The 19,953-nt window shown below is 28.3% G+C and overlaps 1 protein-coding gene across 1 annotated transcript in view; it reads right to left on the reverse strand.

Moving 5' to 3' along the window:
* Pxn (Peroxidasin) overlaps positions 1 to 19,953 on the reverse strand; it is a 103,114-nt gene that overhangs the window by 30,009 nt on the left and 53,152 nt on the right. The window contains exons 2-6 of the mRNA XM_043041871.3: positions 4,713 to 4,784; positions 2,596 to 2,667; positions 2,190 to 2,261; positions 1,124 to 1,195; positions 965 to 1,036 (exon numbers count right to left, since the gene is read on the reverse strand). Coding sequence (XP_042897805.2) covers positions 965 to 1,036; positions 1,124 to 1,195; positions 2,190 to 2,261; positions 2,596 to 2,667; positions 4,713 to 4,784 — 360 coding nt within the window. The remainder of the gene's footprint in view (positions 1 to 964; positions 1,037 to 1,123; positions 1,196 to 2,189; positions 2,262 to 2,595; positions 2,668 to 4,712; positions 4,785 to 19,953) is intronic.

The raw sequence follows: 19,953 nt of genomic DNA on the forward strand, positions 1-19,953 counted from the left end.
ATTACAAATCTGAAATTGATTCCTTCCTGAAGTTAAATTTTTTTAAATAAAATTTTTCGACTACTTTTTGGTCGAAATATACAAATTTAAAAACGGTGTATAAAATATGGGATCCAGTAAATGTTGAAACAATTTTTTAGAGAAGTTAGGACAGTTGCATAGAAACCCATACCAAATGTACGCAGGTAAGGCACTTTTCATTATGAACTGTTTCTTCGCGTTCTTCTGAACAGATCATGATAGGAAAGCACCCCTTATCTACATTTCACATTTCGGGAGATGGATTTTTATGCAATTTTAATCCCGATTATGTACCTTAACTACCTTAAAAGTTTGTCACAACATTTAGGCGATTCCCTATTATTTATAACGTTTTTAAACTTGTACATATTGACGAAATATAGGCTAAAATTATCATTCAAAAAATATTCTGTAGCTGCAAGAGCAAAACTAATTTCAGATTTCAAATCCTTGCACCTGAATGAGGCAAGATTAGGGATTGGTATAAATACAACGAAATGTTTTTTCCACATTATAATTATTCATTATTCATTTCTTTAAAACAGAATTATTTAAAATTCATTGATATTAAATAACTAAGGAATAATAATTATTCAAAGTTGATAATATATTCTCATTAACTAATGAAATCATCTATATTAAAAGAGAATGGATTACTACACTTAGGTTTTTCTAAATCATTAATGGAAACTAAAATAAATTATGAATTAATTGGCATTTCATAATTTTTTAGTTATTTATTTCAGTTAATTTTTATATATTGAAGTTAATAAAAATGCCAGCAACTAGTTATTAAGTTTTAATCATTCAATGCAGAAATTCAAAATTAAATATTTTCAACTTAAAATATTAGCAGTCTATTTTTTTCTTTGCAATTAACTACATTAAATACAAATATATATATTAAATTTAAAAAAATAAATAAAAACATTAATTTACTTACAATCTTCTTAATGATTTTAAGTGCTTAAATGCGTCATAGGGTATTTTTGATAGTTTGTTTTGATGCAAAAATCTGAAAATATAAAAATATCGTAAATCAAAAAATATAATGTCTGCAATCACACGCACAAAGTATTTCTTGGAATAGTTCATTACTTACAATCTTTCCAATGAAGGAAGATCTGCAAAAGTATCAGATTCTATCTTCTCTATTTTATTAAAATGTATGTATCTGTAAATAAAGAAATAAATTCTCAATAATTTGTTTTATTTAATCAAAAAATAAATAAAAAAACTTATCATTACATTACATTTAGTAATCACTTTACCGTTTTTAAACCCATGATTTGATTAAACATTAATAAAGAAAAAATATTAATTTTGTATTTAAGAAGATCAGAAGAAATAAGTATCAGATTCTATCATTTTTATTTCATTATAATCATTTATTATAATAATGTATTTTTATAGTTTATTATTATTATTTATAGGTATATGTATGGAAATAGAGAATTCTAATTAGTAATAATTTGCTCTAGTTAATTAATAAGTAAAATTTAAAAAAAAGGAAAATTATATATATATTATAATAAATAAATACAAGAAAACACGAAGAAAGTTAAGAAAAACAATAAGTTTTTTAAGTCTATTTTATTTGTTGTAATTTTTGTAAAAAATTTTTTTGAGTGCTCCTCACACTATTGTATTAATATATTTTACATAGGCTATATTGATACAATATCAGAAAGCACTCTTTTTTGCGGATATAATCGTGTAGACTGATGAAAAGATTATTTTTTCTTCTTTTTTTTCCGTTTTTTTTAAATAAAATTTCATCCTTTTTTTTTCTTTTTTTTAAAACTGTTGCTTGTTATTTTTTTACTTATTATTTCCCCCTTTTTTCATAAGTCTATTATTTTTCTTTGTTTTATCTTCATTTTGAATTTATATATATATATATATATATATATATAAAAATTAACTTAAACTTATATTAGTAAAAATAAGTTTAAGTTAATTTATTTTATTTCAGAATTACTATAGCATGTGATAAACAATCTGATTAAAAATAACCTAAGCAAGACATTTATTTCTCGTTATTTTCATTTAGCTTGGCAGGATTATAAATTAACCAGAATTAGAATAATTGAAATTTATTCCTCGTACAATATTTATGAAAAAAAGAAACAAGCGAATTCGAAAAAAAAGAAAGTAAATGTACTTACAGTTGCTCTAATTTCTGTAATCCTTTGAATGCAGTACTTCCAATAGTTTTGATGCGATTCTTATAAAGATATCTAAAATGATAAATTTATTAATCATCTTAAAAAAGTCATGGATGAAAGGAAAATGCCTATGATACAAAAATTGCCGGGCTCAAGCTTTTTAATTCTAGGTATATAAGTTTTAATGCATAATTTTGAAAAAAAATTATCTTCGAGTTAGGTGGCTTTATCCTAAATATTCATAAAAAGTTTTCCTTTACAAACTATTAAAAAACCTACCGAAGTATAAGCTATTTATAACAAATGTAATAATTTAATCCATTAAAAAGACGAAAATCTAAAAAATTACTCCGGACAAATCTCCCGACTACTACTTGATATTACTAAACAAATATTTTATACTCACAAATATTTCAATTCTGTCAAACCTGCAAAAGCATCATCTTCTATTTTGTTTAAATGGTTGTTATTCAATAACCTAAAAAAAATACAATCTTCATAGAAAAGTCAACTAAAAAGCAGATATTTCGATCAATTGAGTAAGATAAAGATAAGAAAAAATATGCAGTTTATTGCTCTGCGTGTTTAAGAAGAAGTTTCAATTTCTACAATGGTTTCAAAAAGGATAAAAAAGTATATTTTTTTACTACGTAAACTTGACCATAACTGACATTATTTTTAATACACTGTAATATTAGACGAAAATGGCAAATGAATTTATTTATTTATTTTCTGGATTGGGAATGAAAAAAAGCTTTGAAAAATATTGATTTTTTTAAAGCAGTCTAGCACAATAGCGTACAATAAATTAAAAGAAAATATCATAATAACATATCGAAGCAAAAATAATTTTAAAATGTACTATGCTTGCTTAGTGAACTCAGTTTAATAAATACCAAATCAAATTTTAACGACTAAAATCAACTACTATCTCAAAGTGACCTAAAAGGATTGAAGAAGTAGTACATGCTATTTCATTTCAAAATGATAGAATATTTCATTTAAAAAAATATCTAATTTTAAAGTTGAATAACTTTTTTTAGTCAGCTTAACTCTTTTGTTACATCAGTTCACTCGGCTGAAGTGCCGCCACTGAACGGTGTACCGCTCCGCGAAGAGTGACTATTGTAAGTCTGTAAATTGATGTTTGGATTATCTTATTTAAGAGTAACATAACAATATAATTGGAGATTTTTCAAGTAGTATAAATGACGTAAAATATCCTCAGCGGTAGACGGATAATGGATTAGAGTCCCCTTGCCATCAGGTTAATCGTGGGAAGTTTTCGGGGTTTTCCTCACCATGTAACGCAAATGGAAGTTAGTTCCGTCAAAAAGTCCTCTACGAAGGCAAATTTCTTCTAATACTTGATAAAGGAATTCTTTTGTCTTCTGGATTGGGTTCAAAATAACAAGGTTGCGGAATGGAACATTAGTAGTCGTAAACCCAAAAATTAGGTCAATTGTTCAATGACGGTTATAAAACAAAAAAAGCATTATAAATAAAATGCAATTTAGGATAATTCCAAAATCTTTTAGTAATTTTAAGCAGGATGATAAATTTTAAAACAAAGGTCGATGCCCAAACCTACACTACAAATCACCATTACAATTTTTCCACACACACACTTAGATTCATGTCTTTTGTCACTTGCATTGCAAACGAAGTACTTTCTATTTCGTTTTTTATAAACCAAATTTATGAACAAGAGGAAAATGTCTTTCTGACTTACAAAACAAACTAAACACATTCAAAATATACTTTTAGCCAATATTTTGACTCAATAACCCATTAATCCTATATGGGTGATGGAATATAAGCCAATGGCAGTTTGAAACAGATTAAGTCGGTTATCAAACGGCCGGTTGACACTGGTTAAATATGGTGTCCGCACGCACAGGACATCGCGTAATGCCGGATAAATACGCCGCTCCTAACGAAAGAGTTAGGTACGTAGAACATTAATTTATTTTGCTTTTGCAAAAAAAAGAGCGGTTATTAAAGGAAGAAATCTTATGAAAATAGGTTTTTGATATATCGATACATTATACAGTGGATTTTTTTTTAAAACCACTTGGTTTGGAATGAATTTAATAAATGTATTTATACCGAAACAATCAACAGCAACTCATTGCAGCGAGTTAAATGTTCTATGCTTATTGTGCAATACGAATCACGAACGTATTATTTTGTGATAATTGATGATCGACGTGTACAGAACGTTGTTGGTGAATATGTGACAAAACATCTTGTCGTGCCTGGCACTTCATTCTAGCACAATTTATTAAATTTACTAATAAAACTTTTATACTTGCCCATTTTTTATGTTTTAAATTTCAGTAAACTTTTTGGAAATTTTAAACGTACGTTTAAACAAACATTTGTTTTAGAGAAAGCACTTTTGTAGCATGCATCAGGTATTTTTCATAATAAATAAGTATTAAAAAATTAAGTAAATATCAGAGACAATCTAATGATAACTTCTTTGAATAAATTTAGTATTTCTAAATGAAGTATACTTACAGTGTATTTAGTTGTCCTAAGTTTTTAAATGCATTACTCTTGATTTCTCGTATTTTATTAAATCGGAGGTCTCTGAAAAATAAAAGAATATTTAAATACAATTTGATTTTTTTTATTGGAATAGAGACTAATAAGGTAAGAAATTTTGTTATATTACACAAAATCTGATTGATTAAAGTTTAAATTGATTAATATGAAAAATTACTTCAAATTGCTTTTTATTCAATAGTCAATATTGTTGTTGACGTATGCCTGTTTAGACAGAGGGGGTGCGATTGTTCTTAATATTCAATATTAAATAAATTAAATAGTTTTGAAGAATTAATGTGCCTATGGTTTTATGCAGAAATGTAGGAATATGTATGGGATGTAATTAAAGTGTCTAAATATATCTTTGGTTTAACGTCAAAATATAAATATAAGTGAGGCTTAAAAGGAAAATCCAATGTCAATGATTGGAAAAGAGTCACGAAATCTATTAATAAAGGAATATTTTAGTTATTTAGCTCAGTCTTAGCTATAATCATTCGATTCTACAATTTAAAAGTAGTGAATAAAATATTGCAAGCATCAATCTAAATTTTTGACAGAAATATGAAATAATTATTATCATAATATTATTAAGATTTTAAATAGTATAGTTTCCAATTTTTTGACATCTTCTGTTCTTGTATTCAGCCAAAGAAAGAAATACTGCTAATTGTGATTAAATTACTTTATACATAAGGCATAGAAACAAATTTTCAGCTTTATAATGCTTCCCTCTTTTCAGAAAGCTAACGATTATTTCCAAAACTGTAATCTAACTATACATAATATGGTATATGCGTGTCATATATATATATATATATATATATATATATATATATATATATTAGATTAGGATATATTTTTATATTGTTTTTCTTCGAATTTTTTTTCATAATCGTATAGTGCGAATATCAGTTTATACATCTTTTTCAAGTGCAATATTTAAAAAATTGAAAAAATCAGCCCTATATAAAAATATTTCTATCTAAATGTTAATAACTAAACTAAACACAAAAGAAAATATTAAGAAGGGAGAGAATTTTTATAAAGGTCAAAAGAGTTCTTTTTGTATCCTTCTTTCACTATTTTTAAAAAATCATTAGACTAGAAAATAGAATGCCGTTTTGAGAATGTTCATAAACGCTAATTTTTTTCCAGTTGTCGATTTATATTATGCAACCAATCATCATTTTATCTGCCCCATCAACACATTCAAAAAAAGCTAAAAACCCACAGTTTTATGGAGATTAATTGTGTGTTCTAATATCAAGAAAGCGAAGAGATCGTTTGATTAGATAGAAAATTAGAGTTTGCACGAAAAGGCGTGGCAGGATCTGCATCGGATTCATGAACAAAAACGGGAAGCATCTTCCGAACTTTCCTCCATACAACCGGATTACTGTGTCATCATCAACCCAAAGTCCAATCCTCGTAAATCATGAGTCGGTCCTTCACAGGTCTTTCACGGATCTGATGATCACAAAAGAAATGACGATAAGAGAAGAGAGTGAAAAGAAGAACACAAGAAGGCTCTTCGCGGTCCCACGGGCGAGGGCTTTCATGCATGCGCATTAAGGAACCATCGTCTGCATATTTTTAATACAGAAACACAAAGACAGTTAAGTAATGGAATAAATAAATCACGAAATAAATGAATTTTGATTATTTAAAAATTGCCATGGAATAACTAAAGGCAAACGGAGCGTGCTTGGTTATATAAAACTCGTCAGCATCCACTAACAAACATCCATAAACACAGCAGCATTAATAAGCATCAAATCTTCTTCTAATTTTTTAAAAATGAATAGGAAAATTTGTATTTACTTTTGCATTTGTGCTTTTACTATTCAAGGTTTTTGCGATGAAGTTGTTGGGAAAATTTCGAAAAATAACACACAAGTACGAAATGGACGCACTGATGATAATACTCTCTACAGTTCTCAAGTTTTGAAGAAGGACTCACCAGTAATTTATACACCAGAGGACGCTTATAATGGAGATGAACTGGATAGCTATCAAATAGCCGAGCCAAGAACATCCTTCACCAAATCGGAGTTCTCCCCTCCAAGTAATTTTGAACAATATACCAGCAAGGATTTTTTCAAGCCTTCTCAAGGAAAACACAACTCTCAGAAACGTTTATACAAGAGTGGAACGCACGTAAACTGGAATGTGTGGAAAGGAGAAATTCCAGAAGCACCAGCTATGCCACCAGCAATGCCTCCCATGCCAGAGAAAAAACCAGAACCACTTCCAGAAATTGAAGAATACTACTGGCCTGCGCCTCCACCTGCTGCTGTAAGCTGGAAAGGCGATGCCTGGTCGCCGCAAGAGTTGAAAATGTTGACGACGATGATGCAGATGAACCAGCCCAAGAAAGGTTTGCTGGCTAAATTGAAGGAAGACCCAATGGCTCTTCTTTTGGCTTGTATAATCCCAATCAGTTTAATGCTTGCTGCTGTTTTACCAACCTTGATGAATATGATGATGAATGGTGGTATTCCAACTGTAACCACGACAGCAACGGGTAACAGCGGAAAAAGCTTGAGAGACGCGGAATTCTTGTCACCAGTGGTTCAAGCCATCAGCACATTTGGAGCCAGAGCTCTGGATAATCCAGAATGTATGCAACGAATATTCTGCCAAGTGACCAAGGGATCAACCGATAACCATACGGACACTACAGCTTTGCAAAAGACTCTGCATGGATTGTCAAAGTTCGTGGATCAGAAATATTTGGAACAATTCGGTGTCAAGACATTGTTTGAATCTATGTCTGACGGTGATTGCGAGAAAATACCTTGCGCAGCGTTTAATTCTACAGCCGAAGGAGACAATAAGTCAAAAGGTAAAAAGTGACTGAAAAATTACTAAATAAGTGCTTAGAATTAGCTAAATTGTATGCTCAATCATTTACCCATAAATTTTCAAATTAGAATCACGTACGACTTTTATCCATATGCATAATTACTTTACTTTGCATACTGCAATTACTGCAATTGGTATTCTTTTGAAACTTCATTTATTCATTTTGTAAATAAATAATTTGCTCATATATGTTCTTTTTTCTTTCTGATTCTTAGTATGAATATTCATATGATATGTATAGTGATTAGAATGCAATTATTTACAATATGCAAATTTATAAAAGGCGAAAAGTTTTAAGTAAGGACACATTTTACTGATTTTTCAATGATAAGAAAAGTGACCAAAATTATAAATCGCGAAAATGCAGAATATTTTTCTTTTCGATTTTATGGAATTTAAAGAAAAATGTAATGAGAGAAAATTAGAATCAAGAGCAAAAGAAGTTTTTATGTATTTATAAGTAGCACATATTTTACTTTTGAAAAGTGTTAAGGTATCCAAATATTTTAAAATGAAAGAAATATTGACTTCGTTTCAGATCATTGCTGAATATAAATTTCAATTCTTAATTCGTTATAGAACTGGAAAGATTTAAACTGCTAATAAATTTAGTATGCACTTTAAATCATTCCTGAACGCTTATTTTCAAGAACTAATTTTCTGAACAAAAGAAGTTGTGAAATAAATTTATTGTAAGTAATTGAATATGAAATAATAACTTCAAACAAACAAGACATGCGAAAGAATAAATTATTATAAATTTATTTTATTATTATAAATTTGTTTTTGAAATATTGGCAGGAAGTTATTACTTATTTCGTAAAATAAGATAAAATATAAGTATTATTTAGATTATTAATTAGTAAAAATTACAACAAAGCAAGATTTCACAACTTCATTTCAGTGCTCGAAATATTAGTCGTTGATTAGAAAAATAAAGTACGAATATATATAAGATACATTAATATGCTATAAAAATATTAATATTATATACAATACTATTTCTTTGTAACATCTTACTGTATCTTAAAATATTTTAACAATAAACAAATTCATCGTAAAAGTTAGAAACGTATTTAAAAACTTGCAATTTGTTATTAATTGATAATAAAAAAAATCGAAAACGCCTCCAACTATTCTTTTTTTAAATTTTGAAATAAAATGACTGCAATGACGCAAAAATGAAATGAATGCATAGCCACACTGACAAAAAAAAGAAGATAAATAAAAAGATGGAGAGAATAAGAGAGAAAGAGCAAGAAGAAGAAAGGAGAGAAGTCTAACTCTAACCTAATTAGGAAATTAATACTTTTATATCTTAGGATTTTTTATTAGGTTATAAATGTCATCTGCTATAACAGGAAAGGGAAATGTATGCAACTTTAGGGTAGAAAAATAAATAAATGTAAGTTCAAGTTTTTTTAAAACACAAAAAGGTTTTTCTTTTGTTTCCAAGTATATTAGTGTATTCTTAAATTAAAAAAAATTAAAATAAAATAAGAAGTTAAAGTAACGGGCCCATATCAGACGTAGTATAGCATGATGCATTTTCGTGTATGAATGTAGCTTTCTACTGCGTAGCCTTTTCTAATTTTAAATTCTAGAACTAACAATTTTAAAAAAGTGAAGAAAAATGAATCGTTTGGTTTCACTTTTTGCAGTCAATGCATAGTTTGTTTTTCGTTAAATCGCATGAATTTTAAGAAATGCCAGTTTCTTTAAGATGTAAAAATTAAAAGAAGAATGAATGTCAAAATATTCTTCTTTTATTTATTTAGATATTTCGAAAAATTATAAAAATCTGAACAAATGCTCAGATAAAGCGTTTTCTCGAGATCGCAAAATGAAAATGGCATAAAAATTGTTCAATATGAGGATTAGAGATTTATCGGATCCCGGTACTCGGTGAAAAATGAATCTTTTAGCCGGTCAGTTCCAGGTATCCGGTAAAATATTCTTTTTTATCTGACCATTTTCGGGGAATTTGTAACTTTTACACGACCGGCTATTATAATATTTATACAAAACAATATAAAAATCTTATAATTATTTATTAATAAATATTTTAGAAGATATAGTACTAAGGAAATTTATTAAGCACGAATTAAAAATGTGTTTATTTTTAGAAATTTTTAAACTAAATTTAAAAAAAAGTTTCGATAAGAAATTTGGGACTTTTTAGATGTAAAATGATAAACGTAAATATTAATTATGAAGTGGGAACATACGGAGTGGGTTTTATAATTAATTCCTTTTTCTTTGGATTTATTTAAATTTTCTATAGCATTCAGTGTTGTAGATTCTGTTAAATGAAGAAATATTCCAATAAAATGACGGTTTATTAAATGAAAAATGTTTTAATTGTTAGGATTTAATGTTTAAATCATCAGAAAATAATAAATTTAAGTGCAGTAAGATCTGAGTAGAAACTGTTATACTTTTCTACACTTAGTTAGAAATTTTATCTTTTAACTTGAACATTTGAATTATAGAGTGGTTTAGCTGCTCTTAATGCTACGACACTATTTCCGTATCCCATTAATTTAGAACCCCTAAAAGATAAAGCAACTTATTAGATAAAGTTACAAACAAGGGGTAAATTTGCTTTGCAACAAACTTTTTTTCTTTGGTAAAACTAATGCGTAATTGCGTTATACGGATGAAAGAAACATACGAAAACCTTCCATAGTTAGCTAAACGGTAAGAGAATTTATTGAGCTGACGAGTAAGCTAAACGCTTTCGTGTAAAAATTGAGTTTTAAAGTTACGGATGACCAATTTTATCCATACTCGATTCTCATTATAAAAGTAAATCAACTAAAGCTGAAAATGAAATGATTTCCAAATAAATTTTTGTTGAGTAATGTAAAAGAAAGTAATGTAAAAAAAAAAATTGTTTATCTTCTTCAATGATGCATAAATTAGTAATAGGATAAGACAAGAGTAATTAATGCGTCATTTGTAAAGAAATATTAGTATTTTGTTTGAAACTATTGTTTGTTGTTTGTCCATTTCTGTACTTTCATTTGTCTTTTATTACAATTTTTTTTTAAGTCATGTTGTCTATTACATTTTAATAAAATGCTTATCCTAACAAACCCAAATAATAAAAATATTTTATTGAATTTACTCATTTGCTCAAAGTAAATTTAGTATGACAGTAATACAATCATATCGTATTTTTCTACAGTTTCCTTAGAGTTTTATTCGCTACGATTTTAATAACTTTAAATAAATATCTTTATATAAATAATTATATAGTTATATATAACTTTATATAAATAATTATAGATATTTTTAAATATAAATTAAATAAATGTAATTCTCTTCTTCTAATTTTAATTATAGTCGAAAAAATTTTTAGCTTTAGATTTCTGCATTTGTTCTTTCTTCTCCTAAGCGACACTTCTATTTAATGAACACATTTTTTTGTTCTGAAGAAATCCATTATTCCATGGTTTCCCAGAATTAAAATTTTGCTCAAAAGTAAAATATGTCACGTCTGAATCAGTTATTTCAGCTTGATGGGTAAGAAAATTATAAAATACATGGACTTATAAAATTACAATTACTTTTATGAATCGTTTTAGGGTTACTATAACTGTAAACATGGTTGTGTTGAATATAGATGAATGTTTTCCGGTATTGAATATTCGGTAAAATTGGTCAGAACGGGTAGCCGATAAAGTTTCGATACCGTTTCAAATTCCAACGACCTTTAACAACCTGCTCATTTGTTTAACATTTTTTTTTAAATAAAAAAAACTTGAGTCTTGATTTTTTTTAGCTCAAGTAACAAATTTAAAAATAAATGAAAGTTTCTACAATAATTGGGATCAAATACAGCCAAGAAGAAAATCTCTTAGAAAGACGGCGAGTCGTTAAAGCAGGGTTCGTGATTTTTTTGATTTTTTTAAAAAAAATCAAAAGAATCAGATTTTTTTGATTTAAATCGTATTTTTTTGATTTAAATCAGAATTTTTTGATTTTTATTCAAATACACTGTATGAACTTTAATTTATGATTAAAAAAATTAAAAATGTTTAATCAAATTAACTTAATATTAAAATATATTGTAACAATACTTTAGAAGCTCTAACTAAAATAATTTTGCATTATAATACATGGCTTTGAATGCATAGCAACCATTTTGAAAAAAATGCAAGATTAAAATTTAAAATACTAGATGAAATAGAGAATTTAAAGAATATTTCAGGTGTCTGTTTTGGTTTTTCTGAGAGGTACCTATTTTGTGAAAATTAAAATATATATTAAAATATATATTAAAAGATCAACACAAATATAGTAAAAATATGGATTTACTGTTTCTTACGAGACACAAAAATAAAATTTTAAGAAAAAGTATTTTGTGTGACTATTCTATCATTTTTCCTAAAGTTGAATTTGTAAAGGTACCGGCTTGGACAGACCCCTGTGCTTTAACTATTAAAGCAAAGTTTCAGTTTGCAAACCATAACTTTAATTTAAAATTGTGATTTCTTTTTTTTCTCTTCATTTTTAAAATTACAAAATAAATGTAGCAGACTGTGTTTATAAATGTAGCCATTCATCAAAAAATAAATAAGCATTTAATCTACATATTTTTATATTAAAATATTCATTTTTAATTCTATATAAAAATAGATAAGTTAAGCTAAAAAAAAAAAAAAAATTAGAAAATCTATGTACTCATTGGAATTTTTTTTCACAAAATTTCTTTATAGAAAATCAGATAATGTCAAAGATACTGTAAACATATTATGATAAAAAAAATACCAGTTAATAACCCTACTGCATCAAATAAACATCGAAAGAGTTTGAAAGAGAAGAATGACACTATATTAGGAAAAAAAACATCTGAATTCATCAGCCCTTTTTTTCCCCTCTGTTTTTGGCATATTAGGGTAATTTCTTTTTAATATAACCTCAAGCTTCAGAAATATACATTTTCCACCAATAAAATATGCTGTAGATTTTAATTCACGCTTTTTCATTCAAAAGGTAGAATTTTAATTAACATTATTTGTATTATTTTTTGAAAAAAATTCATGTTTATTAATTACTTTCTACAGCTATGCAAATCTATATTAAGACAGCATTAAATGTTTACTTTAATCTATACTTTCAATCTCAAGAATCAAACGATTTTTAAAATTGTAATTTCAAATGTGTTGGAATTTAACACACACCAAGAAAGTAATTTTGTTAACTAAAATTAATTAATACAGCAATTTATTTAAATTAAATTTTAATACTAAGAAAAGAAAATAATAAAAGTATCAAAAATTTAAAACACTGTTTTTTAACTTTTGAAATCAATATATATAGATAAAAAAAATTAGTTGATTTAAATCAATGATTTTTTAAAAAAAATCATTTGATTTAAATCATGATTTAAATCGTGATTTAAATCAACGAACCCTGCGTTAAAGGTAGCTTGATTGCAAATTAGCTACCGGGTCTTGAGACAAAAAACCAATGAGGAAATTTTTTTGCTGGGTCCGAGTAATAACCGTGTAATACCTGTCACATCCCCAACAAAGGTATATCCAAAAATACATGCCAAATTGAAAAAGTAAAGAAAAGACAAGTGTGATATTGGAAAAAAAACTATCTAACGACACCAAATTCTCGACTCCGCCCAAGGAGTCGTCACCCTAGTCATGGTGTGACTAATTAGACTAACTAATTAGATTTTTCAAACTATCAAACATGTATATTTTTACATTTTAATCAATTCATAAAAACATACATGCAATTGGAAAACTTAACATTCAAAATTTAAAAATTTATTTTGTTTTATTGTTAAACTTGTAAATTACAAATGCCCCCAATAGTTTCCAATATGGTCAACTCACAATGTGGATTAGTTTAGCTTGACAAGTTTCCTTGTACTTTTCTTGTTCAAATATTGACTTATCTTATAATTGAATCTGTAACATTCGCATGCATATCATCGTATACTCATTTCCAAGGATTAAGTATTACCAAGTATTACCATTATTAAGTATTATCATTACCAAGGATTAGCTTCACGTTTAATAATATTCTTGGTTAGAAAAGGCTAAGTCCCACCTCAGCTCGTTTCTCCCACCAAACCTTTTAATTCTAATGAGAGGCTCTTTTCTTGGGGACTGAGCTCAAATCTCAAAAGAATGGAGAGGAACTTTTAAATTTGCTTTTACTAACCATTTTTGTTTAATTTTCATACATAAACTAATATAACTCTACCCGGCAGTATCTTTCGAAGCATGATATACAATGTCGTCATCCAATCAGAATTTGAGAAATAAAGCGCAACGGTATTTTAGATTATCTATACATTTTTCTGACAAATTTCTATTGCAGTTTTGCGGTCAGCATTTTTTAAAAGATAATTCAATATTATAAATTTGCCTGTTTTTAGATTTTTAATAACTATCTTCATTTTTTCGTAGATTATGCCAAAAAGTTTTTTGTTATCATCTAAATCGTTTTTCATTATTTCAAACTGTGATAAAATCAAATTTTAACAACAGGCAAATGTACAGTTTTAAATTATTTGCTCTAAACCACAAATCTTATAATTCTATTGCATTACATTTTTTGGAAAAATCCATGAAAGTTCTGAAAATCATTAAGTTCTATGTCTCCTAATATAATAAAAATTAAGAAAGACAAAAAATCAGGAAAGCAAAAATCGAAAATTTAACCTAAAATCCAAGATGGTGAGTGAAAAGGCTGCTTAACATAGATTTGATTTCAGAAATAAAATTCCAGATTCGATTGAGATAAAATTTAAACCAAATTATTTTGCTCCGTCTTTCTTCACTCACAAACTTGTATTTTTAATTCTTACCAGATTTTTGGTTCGATGGTTAATTTTTGGTTTGGTTCAAAATCAAAGTTCGCTAATTCTTTTTTAGCTATGAGATTATTTCAGAAACAGTGCGAGTAGTTTATTCCTAACATCTATTTATAATTTTAAATATTTATTTCTTATTCATTACTTTAATTGCATATATTAGCAGAAGTTTTACAGAAAATATATTATGATAAAGAAAATGCAACTTATTTAGCGTTAAAAAATTACGACAAAAAAAACAACAACCACTTTTAGAATTAATCTTGAAATTTTAAACGTTAAGAGTTAATATCGTTAAATAAGATATGTAATTTTCGTGCACATAACTAATGATGTTTAGTAATAAATTATTTAATTATTCTATTAACTTCATTTATTCTTGTGATAGTTACAGCAGAAAATTTCAGAAAACTTCATTATCTATTTCTTATGACCATGTCATAGTTTATTTGATCCAATGAAAATGCACGGAATTGTATTATCTTCTAATTATATACAAGCAATTAGCATTTTATGAGTTTAATCGTAATCTAAAATCATATATAAAATAGGTTATATGATAAACTTTACAAATTATAAATGGATAAATAAAATTATATCAGCCACCATTCAAGGGGTTCAAAAGTTTAAACTTCTAATAAATCAAAAGTAAAATGGAAGTAATGATTTACGATTCCATATTGTGGAAGATGAAACAAAAGTACCGTCTTAAAAGTCTAAATTCAAATACCATCTTTTTAAGAACATTAACTGCATCATAACTTGCTTATGCATGCGTAGCTTAGTGAAAACGGATTCATCAAAGAATAGAGACGCGGCGCACACCATGGTTTTATTACTTTCCAAATGAAAGAAATGCGAGACATAACGGAACATCGGATAACGATATCAAAGAATTATACCGGCAATAAATCGATTCTATATATCATAAAAAAAGTATTTAAAGAATTTAACCGAAATTCTTTCTTAAGCTTTACTGTCACATTGGTTTTATTTGAAAAAAAAAGTTAAAGAGAAAAGCAATGGTATAAAATGAAAGCAAGCTTGAATTCGGTCACTATAAGTTCTTTAATCATCCAGCTATACAGTCTTGAGAACGAGATAAGGTTATATTTTTCATAGTGTATTTACTCAAAGCATTGGATATGAATCAGTCTAGTTTCTTAATTTGTAATATCTTAATGTTACTTTTGGCATCTTTGGCGTTTGGTGATTCGGTTAAAGGAGATGTACCGAATAAAGACGATGAACCAAACACCAAAAGCAGAGATGGACGTTGGCTAGATAAAGATGAATCTGGAATGTCCGTACAGTTGGGATATTATCTACCATCTAACCCTCAGGATTATTCTAACGACGATGACAACAGTGCAGATGATCAGTTCAGATTGCCAACGTCTTTCGATGATTTCAAACCAGGTCCAGGTCCGACACAATCTAAAAAAAGCTCAGTTCCCGTGGGTGGATCCTTCAAAGGGCAACAAATGCCTTCTAATTGGAAAGGATTTTCTAATGACTATGACTTTCCGGGATCTTGGTCGCCTTTGCCTTCAGATGTGACTGCCATGATCACTGCTCTTCAGGACGCTCAAAACAAAAAGCCGGCAGGTTTTCTTGATAAACTTACTTCGCAGCCTATTTTTGCAGTAGCTGCCTTAATACCAATTGCACTTCTACTAGCTGCTGTGCTACCATCCATTTTTAGTTTCTTTCTGCATGGCAATATGGCGATTCCAACAGTGGCCACTACTGCAACAGGCAACAATGGAAAAGTTCAGAGAAGCAGCGACCCGTCAATGGTTTCAATCATTGTAAAAGCCATAGAAAAATTCGAATCAGAGAATTTGTACGAGCCGGCTTGCTTGCGTCAAACGATTTGTAACGCCATCAAAAACAACCAATCAGTGGACTTCAAAACAATCCAGAGGAGCATCTATAAAGCTTTTACGCTATTTGATGACTATTGGATTGCGAAATTCGGCATGAAGGAACTCATGGATGCTGTTGTTAGAGGTAACTGTGAAAGTTTCAACTGTTCCAAAGCAAAAAGCAATTCTGTAACAGTGGGTGATAAGAAAAAGAACGTTTAATAATGTTTCCTTAAAATGAAAGAATTATCTTTGCTGAATCTTGGTTTTTGCTTCACTATCTGCTGGAAATTTTAAGAAATAATCTTTGATGTTCAGAATAGGTAAAAACGTTATTATTTCATAATTATATGTAATAAGTAGTGTTTAGTATATAGACTTATGGACTATTCAAAATCGATTAATAAAAAGACAACTCGTTTTCTACTTATGACATCCATTTTAAAAATTAAAATAAACAAAGAATAGTAAAACTTTCTCTGCCTATTTTTTACAGTTGAAAAAATTATATGTTAAAAAACTCGGATGGCCTAAAGTTTATCTATATTAATACCTGACTGCTTATTAGTATTGAATGTATTAAAGTTTTGTATTTAAATGCTTTGTTTAACTGCAATATAGTTTTTATGGAAACATTTCTGAGTGTGAGCATTCTTCAAGATGTGAGTTAAATATACAAGTCAAAATGTAAAGTAAATTTATGTAAAATATTTGTGCCAGTAAATAGATTGTAAATAATATTTGAAATATGCTTTTTCATTTACACAATAAATAAAATTGGAAATGAAAAAAGAGTTTTTTTAATCAGCTGCAGAATATAGAATCTTTTTTGCAATTTGTCATTCGCTATATGCATTTTTTTTATTTATGGATATTTTAATTGTTTATTACTTTTTAATTTTGAATGTTTATAAAATATTCTTTTAAATAATTTGATATTTTAAGATTATGAAATATATCATAAAGAGTTGATCCCCCGAACGCAAGCGCTCTTAAACACAGGGAATTTAAAAATTGGTTGCTGGGGCTGCTATCCAACACTTGTGATATTTCTAATATTCTATTCCAAACTATTTTATTTTATTTTTGTAACCATCGTTAAACAGCCGACACAATTTTGGATTTATGACTAGCAATGTTTAGTTCTGTAGCCTTGTAACTTTGAACCCAATTCAGAAGACAAGGGAACTCCTGCATCGAGAAAATTGCCGAAGATGAGAACTTTTTTATGGAACTTTCCTGCATTTGCGTTTACGGAGAGGAAAACCACGAAAACCTCCCATGGTTAGCCTGACGTCAGGGGACCCATGATTCGTCTACTATTGAGGATAATTTAGATCAGAACTGTTTTCGGTGCGAAATTCGTATCAACCAGCCATCACTGGTATTCGAACCCGGTTCACCACATTGGAAGGCGAGCGTTCTATCCCCTGAGCCACCACGGCTCTATTCCATACTATTATCAACATTTTAGAACGTCGTTCATAATGTTTCAGTAACCCATTCAACTGTACGTTTTTTCTACCATTTCGGTTTTTCCGACATTCTGAGCATTATAATGCTGTTTCTCCCAGAAAGCACGCTATAAAATAAATATTTACAGATATTTATGAAATTAAGATACATTATTCTTAGTAATATTTTAAACACAAATCTCCCATTGTACGAGTCTCAGGGGAAAAAAATTATTTGCGAAATATTGAAAATTATTTTTAAAACAGCGTTTTTTAAATTATGATTGGTCTAACGCAGCGGTTACCAACTGGCGACCCGCGGGCATTCGTCTTTGTAGCCCGCGAACTAAAATATATTAGTTGTCATTTTTTTGCGGACAATCTTCGTCACAAATCTATATGGGTTTAAAATACTTTTCTTTCGTTAAAATAAACCCCAATATCTTCGTTTCTGTGAAATTTAATATACCAACGTTGCAAAAAAATTTATTTCTCAGGTAAAAATCTACTTATTTTAATTTGTAATTCAATACTTTTGCTTAATCCCTCGGTAGGGCCTACTCCTAAACGAATTCGTTCCGCGCAAACTGTTTGCTTCTCGGCCAGATCATTAGTGTGAAACGCCGATCACTGACAGTAATATTCAATGTTCCTTCAAACATAAAAGAGTCCCATATAAAATTTTGATAAAGTTGCGGCTCGCCATTTGACTGATGTTTTTAATTGCGGCCGCCGGCCTCATTTAAGTTGGAAACCCCTGGTCTAACGTACAAAAAACCTATTTTCTACAGTGCAGAAATCAACACTTTTTTAGTTTAGGAAATAGGTTTCTTAATGTAAAAACAAAATGTTCCGTTACTGTATACAAAAAATTTTTTCATGTCACAAAATAACCGCTTTTTATCTTTTTATAATGGAATTCAAGGCAAAATTTTGTCACGGAATGTTAGAATGCAAAATCTATTTCTGCAGTTTAATGATTTTTTTTTAGTTGAATAATTGACATTAGGTTTCGAAAAATGCTAAATTTTCATATTAATAAGAACGTTTATTTAGGAATTATATTTGAAAAACGGAGCCACACTTCTTAAAATTACTTCTCATTTATTTCTTTTGAGTTTCACGATCTGTATTTCTTTTAGGTTAATTTTTTTTTCTCCAAGCGCAGATGATTATTTTTTCAGATCCAGGTAATCGTCCATTTCGTTACAATTAAAATATAATTCTTACATAAAGCTATAATAGTTGTATATTTCGAAAACAGAATATTCAGTGATTTTATAGAAAATATTAACGTTGAAGGAAAAGAAAACAATGACGGATGAAAACGAAATTACGGAGCCTCCTAGTAAATATAAAAATTATTAAGTATTATAAAAAAAAAAATTAGGTATTTAAGACAGCAGAAGAAAAATACCAATAAAGAATTGATGGAGTTGATCTGCATTGATCATTGATTGATTTTTGCTAATTAATCTGGCGAATTTATGGAGTATATCAAGAGTATTAGAATTAACAAAAAAGTATTGACCAAACGAATGGCCTTTGAAATGTCCAGTTCCTTTTGTGCAAAACTACCAATAAAATTGGTTGGTTTGCTTCTCAAAGGCATATCAGTTGATATATTTATTATTTTTCTTATACACATTTTTTGAGGTAATCTTTTTTTAAATAAAAAGAAGCATGCTGGGGAAATAAAAAAGAAAAAGCTAACTTGCTTCTGCAAATTTTTATTTATGCAACCAAATCAAGTGACATTTAGGCCTGATCAAACGATCGGCTTCCTTTTTTACACTCCTTTCTGTACCTGTTTATCTGCCTCATCGATAATTCTGGAATATTTGAGGGAGTGCTTAGCTGTTATTTTACAGCAGAGGTTCCCAATTTTTGTTCTTTTTTTTTGGATATGGAACCTTAAATGATTGATCATGTTTTGGAGGAACCTCGAGACTTAATCAGGGTGCGTAGACAGATTTTTCAACAAAAAATAAGCACCCTTTAAGTACTTTTTAAGTACTGAAAAATATTTTTAATCACTTTCCAAAAAAAAAATCATAATTAGGATCTGTGCAGTAATAAAAATTATTTTTTTCTGTCGTTTAAAGTTCTTAATTTATGAACATAAAATCAAAAAAGTTCATAAAATAAAAATAAAGTGAATGAGTGAAAAACGAATT

The sequence above is a fragment of the Parasteatoda tepidariorum genome, chromosome 4, assembly GCF_982258835.1.
Source record: "Parasteatoda tepidariorum strain Cologne lab strain chromosome 4, Ptep-v5.0, whole genome shotgun sequence".
In the NCBI taxonomy this organism is placed as follows: Eukaryota; Metazoa; Arthropoda; class Arachnida; order Araneae; family Theridiidae; genus Parasteatoda; species Parasteatoda tepidariorum.